Source organism: Lepidochelys kempii, chromosome 24 (genome assembly GCF_965140265.1).
Source record: "Lepidochelys kempii isolate rLepKem1 chromosome 24, rLepKem1.hap2, whole genome shotgun sequence".
In the NCBI taxonomy this organism is placed as follows: Eukaryota; Metazoa; Chordata; order Testudines; family Cheloniidae; genus Lepidochelys; species Lepidochelys kempii.
The window spans coordinates 3,865,742-3,876,959 of NC_133279.1; the positions used below are offsets into that span (position 1 = coordinate 3,865,742).

At 51.2% G+C, this 11,218-nt stretch overlaps 1 protein-coding gene across 1 annotated transcript in view; it reads left to right on the forward strand.

Moving 5' to 3' along the window:
* HDGF (heparin binding growth factor) overlaps positions 1 to 8,807 on the forward strand; it is a 30,625-nt gene extending 21,818 nt beyond the window's left edge. The window contains exons 2-6 of the mRNA XM_073323236.1: positions 3,428 to 3,504; positions 4,711 to 4,849; positions 7,380 to 7,562; positions 7,925 to 8,142; positions 8,526 to 8,807. Of these exons, the coding sequence (XP_073179337.1) occupies positions 3,428 to 3,504; positions 4,711 to 4,849; positions 7,380 to 7,562; positions 7,925 to 8,142; positions 8,526 to 8,532 (624 nt within the window). The 3' untranslated portion in view covers positions 8,533 to 8,807. The remainder of the gene's footprint in view (positions 1 to 3,427; positions 3,505 to 4,710; positions 4,850 to 7,379; positions 7,563 to 7,924; positions 8,143 to 8,525) is intronic.
* The last annotated feature ends 2,411 nt before the right edge of the window (positions 8,808 to 11,218 follow it).

Sequence of the window (11,218 nt, forward strand, 5' to 3'; positions counted from 1 at the left end):
CTAAAAGATGCTCCCTGCCTACAGCAGCTGGACCTGGGTAGAGGGCTGGGTGAAGAATTCCAAAGCTTGTTGCGAGGTGTGGGTTGCTGCAGACCCCATGCTCTGTCTGGCTCCTCCGTGCTAATGGACTCCACCCCAGCGAGCCAACTCCACTGTTTTTAGAGTTACACCAAGTCCGTGGGCCCTCTGCCACTCTAGGTCCATGGATCCTTGGTCTACCTCCACCCCCCAGCCTCCCAACCCACAGATCTATGTATGGTTTCAGAGTAGCAGCCGTGTTAGTCTGTATCCGCAAAAAGAACAGGAGTACTTGTGGCACCTTAGAGACTAACCCATTTATTTGAGCATGAGCTTTCGTGGGCTACAGCTCACTTCATCGGATGCATGCAGTGGAAAATACAGTAGGACGATGTTCTCTAAGGTGCCACAAGTACTCCTGTTCTTGTTTTGGAGATCTATGTATGTTTCACAGCAGTGGCTCTCAACCTTTCCAGACGACTGTCCCCCTTTCAGGAGTCTGATTTGTCTTACGTACCCCCAGGTTTCACCTCACTTAAAAACGACTTGCTTACAAAATCAGACCTAAAAATACAGCAGGGTCACAGCTCATTGTTACTGAGAAGTAGCTGATTTCCTTATTTTTACCATGTAATAATAAAATAAATCAACTGGAATATAAATAGTATGCTTACATTTCAGCGCATTGCACACAGAGCAGTCTAAAGAAGTCATTGTCTGTATGAAATTTTAGTTGGTACTGACTTCGCTAGGGCTTTTCATGTAGCCCCTTGTAAAACTAGGCAAAGATCTAGAGGAGTTGATGTACCCCCTGGAAGATCTCTGCGTATCCCCAGGGGTACGCGTACCCGTGGTTGAGAACCATGGTTTCAGATCATGCCCCCCCATGAGAATAAAAAGACGGAAAATACGAGCAGGCCCAACTCAATTGAGCAGGCCCAACTCAATTGTACGGGAGGAAAAAGCAACTCTGATTGTTGGAAATTTCCCCTTCCCCGTCCCAGCCCTGCCCTGATTGGATCTGAACTGTGGGTGGGTGTGTTTTTTTTCTGCTTTGTTACAACCGTCCCCAGATTCTCTGAAACCGACATTCCTTTTAGCACACGGCCCTAGCGCGGGCCCGCAAATTTGCTGAGCTAAATATGTCTGAGCCAGTCTAGACAAGAGCTTACGGTTGGCTAGGAAAACAGCCAATCCTAAATCATCTCTCGGTCTTCGGGGCCGTGCCCTGTGGTGTCACCGGTTGCAAAGGCTGGGTTTGGAGCAGGGTGGGGGAGAGCAGGAAAAGGAAGGTTTTAGCAAGAGGGAGGCTATTTCTGTGGCGGGAATAATTTAGTAGCAAGGAGTTAACTGGCTGCCTGAGAGCTTGTGATGTCCAGCAGAAGTTGGAGTAAAATATTCATGACCGCTAGGGAGGATATTTGCACACCCGGCCTATGCCTGCTGGGTTCTCTGCCTGTATTTCATTGCTACTCCCTGCCTGCTGGAGACGTTCACGCCAAGCCAGATCCTTGGGGGTTTGGTTGCGTTTCGGCCCCCAGCTTTGCACTTGAATGGCCGTGCGAGGATGGAAGAGGATCATGCCCCTATTTGCAAGGGTCAATATATTAATATCTGCAGGGTGACTGTTCTGTGAAGCTGGGGGCCACTGCCCGCCCAGGGATCAGAGCTATGCTTCAAAGTTATAGCTGCCGGCCAGATTTACCCCATCCACTGTGCCCAGGGACATAGAATGGTTGGAAATGCTGTGGGGCAGGGACTGTCCTTTTATTCTGTGTTTGTACAGCGCCTGGTGCCATGGGCCACAGAGCAAGTTAATAAATAATGTTGGTATAAAACCAGCGTGCAGGTCCCGTCCACGCTATGGGTGCAACAACGTACCCTCGCACTGCTCTGGCTGAGGACGACTCGCATGGGGAAGTTGTGCTGACGGGGCCGCTTTGGGTCCCAGCCCCGCCACAAGTCACCTGTCTGGGTGCAGCTGTACTGGTCCCAACCATGACACCTGACTTGTGCATTCTGGGAAAATGGTTAATAATTCCAGTAATGTTTCGCCGGTGCTCAGTCGGGATCGGTGCCTGCACAAAACAAGAGCCAGTCCCTGCCGTGTGTGTGGGGGGGGGGGGGGGCAGGGGGAGCCCTGGGTAGCTATCCCATGATGCCGCAGCAAGGACAGGCCACCTGAGCAACACGCATGCAAAGAAGCACCAGCAGTGGGTGGGGCAGTGCATTCTGGGATGGCTCGTGTATATAGCCCAGGCCTCAGGATGTAAAATCCCCCCTTCATGCTGGGCAGAGGAAGCCTGGTTAAGAGCCCCCTGGGAGAAAGGGTGGGTGTGTGGGGAAGGCACTGGGCTGGAGAGCTGGCTTTAATCCCTGGTTCTACCCTGTGCCTCAGTTTCCATTCTGTAAAGTGGAGGTAATAAATCCTTCCTTTATCTAGACTGGAGCTCTGTGCCGCATGAACCATGTCTGGCCCTGATCTCCGCCTATGCCCTGATCTGTGTGCGACCCGAGACCAGACTGGTGAGGCTAGCTCCTTTCTGCTAACCTGGCCCTCGGCTCAGGGCACGCAAAATAATATTCCCTGCCAGTATTACGTTAAGATTCTCATCCCCTCCAGCACCTCCCCTGCCAATTGGTCAATAATTTAATTTGCAAATAAATGTTTTCATTCCTCATCTAGCCCTGCAACTAGTTGGATACTATGTCTTAAACACCTTATTTGCTTTTTCCCTGTGTGTTTGTGTGTGTCTGTCAGTAAATGATTCATTTCCGAGAAACATTTCCAAGCCCACGCCATGAGACGTCGCTTAGTGCATCCACGAGGCTGCACATGCCTGTCTGTCCTGGGCCACTCTTTGCACAATCTCTATATCCCGGCTCTGTCTGTTGGGTGACCTTGGGCAAGTCACTTCCCCGCTCTGAGCCTCGGTTTCCCCATCTTTAAAATGGGGTTAACGACACTGACCTTCCTTTGTGAAGCACTTTGAGATCTGCCAATGAAAGGTGCTCTGGAAGAGCAAGGCGCTGTACAAACATGGGAGATTTGGCTTGTTAAAGCTCATACATTGATCTTTGCTGAAGGATGGAGGGATGCTTTCAATTGGCCTCTAACACATGTCCCAGATATTTCCATCTTCTTTCCTGGAGAACTTTGGAGATCAGGGGTTGCTGAGCTCCCTGGCCTTTGTTCTCAATTCATCTCTGAGCATTGTTGTGCCCGGCTGAGGCTCGAATGCGCCGTGTAAAGATTGGGGTGAACTGGCACCTAAACAAACCAGGCTTGAGTTTTGTGTGTAACTCTTGGGTGAGAACAGTTGCGGGGGGCGAGCTGGGTCTGTTTAGCATGGCTTTGGGTTGCGGCACAGGGGCTGTTCTCACCCCATGATTTGTGTCCCCTGAACAGATCGACGAGATGCCGGAATCCGCCGTCAAATCCTCCTCCAATAAATACCAAGTCTTCTTCTTCGGGACCCATGAAACGTGAGTGAGATTTTAAAATGGGGGCGGGTGGGGGAACACACGTGCGTTTAAGGGCAGGGGAATGTGTGCATGTTGGGGGAGCGAGATGCGGGTGTCCGTCAGAATCAAGTGAGCAGTGTTCAGGCAAATGCATGAGTTGGCCAAGGGTAGGGTCTTGGGTTCAAATCTCAGCAGAGCTATCAAAGGGCACCCGGTCTCTTTCCAGCAAGACCCTGCCGTGCGCTTGTGACATGAGATGTGTCCGTCACCGGGACAGCCTTCCTCCTGGTCAGTCCCCCTCAGGGCAGAGGGGAGATAGTGATGAGGAAGGGGCATGGGAGCAAGACAAGAGGGGAGGCCTAGCATGAAATGACAGCAGAGAGAAAATGGTTTCTGTTGGCGCCTTCCCCTTACCTGTGGTGTAACCAAAGCTGTCCCCTGTCGGGGGGAGCTTCCCTCCTCTGACAGACTGGCACTAAAAATAAGATGAACGAAATAGACCAAGATATTCTCATTGTAAGCTCCTTGGGGCAAGGACCATGTGTTCGTACAGCACCTAGCACCATGGGCTCTTGGTCTGTGGCTAGGGCTCCTAGGAGCTACTGCAATGCAAATAATAATAATAATAGAAATATTAATATCCCCTGACCAGCGTTTGCCTATCTGCCTCCAACCAAGGAGCAGCCTTTTCCAGCTCCGTCCCTGGGTGGGGTCACATCAACGTATTTAATGCCACTGTGGGGGGACGGTTTGATCATTGTGGTGCTAGGAATTTATCCAGATTTGCTGTATTTGGGCGGGTGGGGGCAGGGGAAGCTGTAGAAACATCCACGATCTGGATCATGGAGACGTTTCAAGAGACACCCCACTCCCCCCATGCAGAGTTCTGTTGCAACTACGGAGGGCTGCTGTTTTTCCTAAGCCCCAACATTGAATTCACCGACAAAAAAACTTCGATAAGGCAGGTCCAGGAAATCAGAGCTGGGATTTACGAACGTCCTAAGGCACCAGCTGGCTTTCTGCAGGAGTTGGGTGTTTCTCTCCCTCAGATGCCTTTGAAATCCCCAAGTTACTTCCATGCCTCGTGCCTCAGTTTCACCATCGGACCCTGCCTCCCAGACAGGTCGCGGCTGGCACGCTTGCTTAGCGATCCTCAGCTAGGGAGTGCAGTGGAGGCGTATTGCTCATGGTCTGTTATTACTGCTTCTTCCCTTTTCCACCATGCAGGGCGTTCCTGGGTCCCAAAGACCTCTTCCCCTACGAAGAGTGCAAGGAGAAGTTCGGGAAGCCCAACAAACGGAAAGGGTTCAGTGAAGGCTTGTGGGAGATCGAGAACAACCCGACCGTCAAAGCCTCTGGGTATCAGGTGTGTCTGCCGATTAAACCTCTCTGCTGGCCCCCGGCTGATTCACGTAGGGCAGAGCTCGTCCTCAGGCAGAGGCCTGCGCATCCCTTGCCCAGAGGGTAATTCCACCCGTAGCGACTCCACTCTGGTCTCCTTTGTTATACACGAAAGCTGTGGCCAAATCCAAACCGGCATTGTGGCTTTCAGCAGGGATCGAACCCAGGACCTTTGCCAGCAAAAACCCAAGCATCTTGCACTGGAGCGAAGTAGAGATTTGTCCCCGTGTGCGCCAGTCGCAGGTTGTTGTAGTTGCTGGGGCCAGGCACTGGAGGGACAGGTCCTACGTACTAAGTCGGGGTTTTGGGGAAGGTGAGCAGGGGCAGTTTGAAGGGGTTAAGAGACGCCAACCCAGTGATCTTTTCAGGCATGAGATCAAGATACCGCTCTCCTAAAGAAGGTAATCGTCAAGGGAGAGAGGGAATTTAGTCCTGTGGGTAAGTATGGGGCTGGAAGTCAGGACTCCTGGATTCTGTCCCTGGCTCTGGGAGGAGAGTGGGGTTGAAAGTTTAGAGCAGGAGGTGCTGGGAATCAGGACTCCTGGAATCTATTCCCAGCTGTGCCCCAGTTTGCTGGGTGATCTTAATGAGTTACTGCCCCTCTTTGTGCCTCAGTTTCTCTGTCTGTAAAATGGGGATAGGACAGGAAAGCTAATCTCAATCCCTCCTGCCCTGATCCAAAGTTGGTTGAAGTTAACGAGAGCCTTATTCCTTCAGCCCCTTATAGATGGGGTAGGGGGGCGGGGTGGGGGTAAATGAAGATAGCGGGGAAATTATTTCTCTCCCCTCCCCTAACCCCGATGAAAAATTTTAGACTAAAACTGTTGAAAAGCCAAAATCCCCCAAACTGAAAATGTTCTGGTTTAAAATCGAAAAATGTTGGCTTTCCGTTTTTCAGTGACAAGCCATATTATGATGATTATTGTGTTGACAAAAGTGGAAGTTTTTCACAAGATTTTTGGTTTTGTCGAAAAGCCACCTTGGAGTGGGGGGTGGAATCTCTATAGGAAAACTTTGATCTGCTCCAAGTTCCAGGACTGATCTGTTTTAATTGTCCGTTAATGAGGATCATTATGACAGTACTGGAGACCCCAACCCCAGAAGCTGGGAGTGGACGACAGGGGATGGATCACGTGTTGATTCCCTGTTCTGTTCATTCCCTCTGGGGCACCTGGCACGGGCCACTGTCGGAAGACAGGACACTGGGCTAGACGGACCCTTGGTCTGACCCAGTAGTGCCGTTCTTATGTTCTTAACCGATATCAGGTGGGAGGAGCAGTATGTCCAACACAGTCTGAATACACCACACGAGCAAAGTGTGGGAAAGAAAACTGAGGCCAGGGGGGATTTGCTTGAGATCCCCCAGTGGTAGATCTGGGAATATAACCAAGATCCCTTGAGCCCTAGTCCAATGCTTGAGCCATGGGTTCATGCTGCCTGCCCTCTTTACCCTGCCAAGAGTAAAAGCTTCTTAAGGTGCAAAGGGGGGAGGTGCAGGTTTCAAGCCGGGTGTGTCTTTCATAACTTGAATCAGTGAGTGAACCCACTGCACTGACGTTTCGGGGGTGGGTTTTCTCCGCAGGCTGCAGAACATGCTGGGATCAAAGCAGCTCTGCTTTGCAATCTCATCTAAAATATTTCTCTGGGTAGCCTGCAGCAGCTCTGCTGCGATGCTCTCAGGTCTTATTAGCTAAGCGAGGGCTGGGCTGTGGATGGGAGACCTCCAAGAAATGTCTAGGTACTCGGCAAGTGGGGTTGGGGCATTCAGAGGGGAGCACTTCTCTGGGAGGCAGTAACCCAGAGGGTGCTTTGCTTTGCTTTGCTTCTGGGAGGTGCCATATTCTGGAAGATGGCTAAAAGCAAGGACTTATGGTCATTCAAGACCCATCTTTTCATAGGCGTTGGAGGTGCTTGCCCGAGACCTGGTCAAAAATCTGCAAACTCAGTCCTGCCTCCCTAAATGCCCCCTGCCATTTAAACTTTTCTGCTTCCTCTCCCACGAGCCGTTGTCACGCTCCACCCCAGAAGTGGCTTCAGCTCTCTGTGTGTCATTTGGCCACGGCTGCACAGTGCTTGGAGTCCACCTGCAGCAAGGTGCTATAGAAACATAGTTGTGGAGAGGAGGTGGTCACTGGGTAGGAGACCCCCTCCTATTCCTATTTCCCTGCAAGGGGGAAACTGAGGCACAGAGAGGGAGATGCTGGGCCACGACTGGTGGCTGACCGGTCTGTGCATCTCCAAGGGTACGTGTTAAGATGCTTGCCAGGAATAGAAATGGTTAATTTTTGAGTCGTGGGGGAAGAAATAGGCTGTGTAGAACCATCCCTGACCTTGAATAGCAGCTGGCACTGGGGAGCAGCTGTCAGGAGTGAGGGGCAGAGACAGGGCACCGGTCTTCCTACCACCTTGCAATAACTGTGTCCCCCCTTCCATCTTCCTCCGTCGGTCGGTTTATCCTCCCTCCCTTCCCCTGCCATCCCTGTATCCTCCTGCAGCCGACCCAGAAGAAGAGCTGCCCAGAGGGTGCTGAGCCCGAGCAGGAGCTGGAGGGCGACGGTGAGAAGAAAGGCAACGCGGAGGGCAGCAGTGACGAAGAGGGCAAGCTGGTGATCGACGAGCAAACCAAGGAGAAGAACGAGAAGGCTGGGATCAAGAGGAAAGCGGAAGATGCCTTGGAGGTAGCGGGGGGAGGCCCCCAGCGAGCTGCCCAGGGACGGAGTGGGCTGTAGATCGGAGACAGACCAGGGCATGGTGACAGTGCTGTCTGGAACTCAGAGCCCAGGGATAAAGATCGGGGCCCGTCCCTGAGACTGGGGAACAGGGTTGGTCCCTGAGATGGAGGTTGGAGGATTGGGGCTGGGCTCTGAGAAAAGATCAGAGGACCCCCCCCCAAGCCCACCACCACTGTGTGGGGGTATCTGTGCCTGCAGGCAGGGGCCTAGCCCAGAGGAGCATTAGCCAGCTCCGGACCTCTCTCAACACCCGGGCAGGGAGGGGGTGGCCCCGTCGTCGGTCCCAGTTGACCCCTTCCCATTGGCAGGACTCCCCTAAACGCGCCAAAGAGGCGGAGGGCCAGGAAGCGGAGAAGAAAGTAGAGAACGAAGACGCCCCCAAGGAGGGAGAGAAACAGAAGCCCAGCCCCCCCGAAGGGGAGAAGGAGAAGAACAGTGACCCCGCTGGAGTCCCGGACGCGAGAGAGGCCAAGCCAGAGGGGAAGGAGAAAGCTGCCATGGAGGAAATCAGAGATCACAAGGAGAGGTAGGGACTGGAGGAGGGTGGGGTCTGGCATGTCACCCCTACAGAAGCGGGAGGCTAGGTTCCCATCACGGCATCAGGCCCTAAGGGTCTGGTGCAGGTCACGTGGAAATTAGCAGGACTTTGCCTGTCCGTTTCAGGGGGAAGGGGACGTAAGAAACGGGGGAGGATGGGAAGCGTCACAACGCTTCAGCCCTTCTGCTGGGGTTAAACGGGCCAGGCTTGGTTAATCCTTGGATGGGAGAGCTCCAGGTGGGATCTGATTGCAGGTGCACGGCCCCTCCCCCGCCCCATTATCCTCCGCCACGTGGCCCCGATCCTGATTGCTGTCACCGTAACGTTCATCGCCCCTAATGTTCTTCCCTGTTCCTTCTCCACTCCCGCAGTCTGTAGCTGGCCGGCCTTCCCAAGCTGAGCTGATCGTCTGGGCTGTTCCTTTCCCGCTGGGTTCCCTGGGTGCTAAACAGTTTCGTTCCTCATCGGCTCATCGTGTCTGCAATTCGGGAAAAAAAGAAATAAAAAGAAACCAGTAACACGAACCATCCCGTCTCTCCCCCCTCCCTCCCTCCCCTTCGCCCACCCGTAGCAGGGCGCATGCTTGTAATAGTGATTTCTAGGGGGCGCTGATCAGTTGATTTGAAATAAAAGCGATTCATGCCTTTTTAAAATGTTTCCTATCACTTCCTACAACTTGCTTTCTCTTCAGTGGTGCTTGCACGAGGGTTTAAAGTCAGGTGATCTCCGGGGAGGAGGGGCAGAGTTGGAGTCTGTCTCCTTCAAGAATTGCTGGATAGTTCCGTTTTGTTTTTGAGGGGTTTCTTTGATGAAATTTAGATGAACTGGGCCTTATTCTCATTTACACGAAGGCCCCTTGATGCTGCATGTGCCACGTTAAAAGGGCCTTAAAGTGCGCACAAAGGACCTTTTGCGTGGCCAGAGCAATGTCAGAGGGCCTTCGTGTAAATGTGAATCGTGGCCCATTGGTCTGTTTCCAGTTCTGAGTCCCAGAAGAGCAATAGCAGAGGGAGATGCACCAATCAGATTTGGGAATCTTGCTCTTGTGAGGATGCACCACAGAGATCCCTGACCTAACTGTGCATTCCCTGCTCCATAAATGGGATTCACCATTGGTTTATGCGTCCTGCGTTGTTAATGGGCACGAGTCCCTTTAAACAGGACTAGGGGCGTGATGTCCCGCTTTGCCCCAGCTGCTGTTTTCCATAGCCGCTGTCCATCAGACAGGCTTAGATAGGTCGTGTTCCTTGCAAGGTCTCCCCCCAAACTCGGTGGCAAGCGATGCTCTGCAGTTGGTGCCCACTTTCTCAAAACATCATAAGACGCCAGCCTTGCTGCCGTCCTAGGCTGACTACAGGAAGTGCACCTCCGTCTTACCAGGTCATCTTTCAGCGGGTTGATTGGCTGAGCTGGCGCAGGATGGGATTGGATGGCTCGGGGATAGAGTTGGCTGAATTTTAATTTTTTTTTTTTAACCTCCATGGAAAATGTAGATTTTTTTGGCAGGAATTTCAATACAAAAAACATTTGGCCAAAAACTAAAAAAAGTAAACTGGGAAATGCTGTTGCAGTGGCTCATGGGAGTTGTAGTTCAGGTCAGATTCCCTGGACAGAGTACATCTCCCATGATGCACCAGAGTTTCCCTTCTTGGAGAGAAGAACCAGTTCATCCTGGGAGCCCCTGGCCATGGTGCATCTTGGGAGATTCCCATGATGCACTGTGGCAGCATTTCCAAATCAACATATATCAGTTTTTGCGCATTTGGTTTTTCAGCCAAAAAAAACCAAACATTCAAAATTTCTGCGGCAAAACAAAATTTTTTTAAAATATTTCATTTAGTCGCAAACCCAATTTTCCGACAAAACCCAGTTTTGATGGAAAAAACTTTCAGACTCAGACAGGAGATTACTGGTAGGCTGTGAAGTTCTTTGTCTCTGGGGCCCCATTTTGAATGCAGTGCAATGGACGACGGTTGCGCCGTTTTGTGGCCTTCATGTGATGATTGACTGCTCTTGGACCAGTGGGCAGATGTGTCTGAAAACCGTCACCATTTGCCCCTAAATTGCTGAGACTGCCAGAGAAGCCAATGCCCGAGTGAGCCACTCTTCCCTCTGGGGAAGCGTTGTGGAGTGATGTGTGCGGCCCAAGCTTATGAATCAAGAGGCCAAGGGCTGTCCCTCCAGTCACAAGGCTGTCCCTTTCACCCAGCACTAAATTCATTTTCAGAATTTCAAAGGCAGTGGTGAGGATTGCCCTATATGCCTACAAGTTTTATCCGCCGTTTCCATCCTGTCTGTGATCCCAAGAATCCGGACAGTCTGTGTCCCTGGTGCCATTCTGTAGATTTCAGCGGAAGCTACAAGCAGATCTGAACTCTTTTGACAACAGCTCACAAACTCTTGCCCCCAAATTGTTCAGCTGATCAGAAATCCCTTGATTTGCTGCACACTCTGCCCTCTCTTCCTATTGGGGGAGGTAATGAGTGAACCCACAGAAATCCATGAAGTGTGCACTCTGCTATAGGAACATCTCTTACTTTATTTCAATAGGTTTTTTTTTAATTATTGTTTTTAACTGAATCGCTAAAGTGTTTTAACGCCTCTAGCCTCCACGTGATGGTTTGGAATTAGCGGAGATCTGTGATTGCTGCTAGTCCTGGTTTGGTCTGATCGGTGATATTGTGGCCAGTTGGGCTAGACAGATTTCTGCATGTTGCTGTGTTTTATCTGGAAAAAGAAAAGGAATATTTGTGGCACCTTAGAGACTAACCAATTTATTTGAGCATTAGTTAGTCTCTAAGGTGCCACAAGTACTCCTTTTCTTTTTGCGAATACAGATTAACATGGCTGTTATTCTGAAACCTGTTTTATCTGGGTGTTTTCTTACACTGCTGACGGGCACAAGATTGCCAGAATTTATCAACCAGGAGGGGAAAAAAATTAGGAAAATGCTGACTAATTGCATGCAATTTTACCTGTATTTCAAGCAGCTATTTAGAGCTGATTGAAAATTTCAGTGGAGGAAAAAAATTGAAGATTTTTACCAACCCCCCCCCCCCCCCCA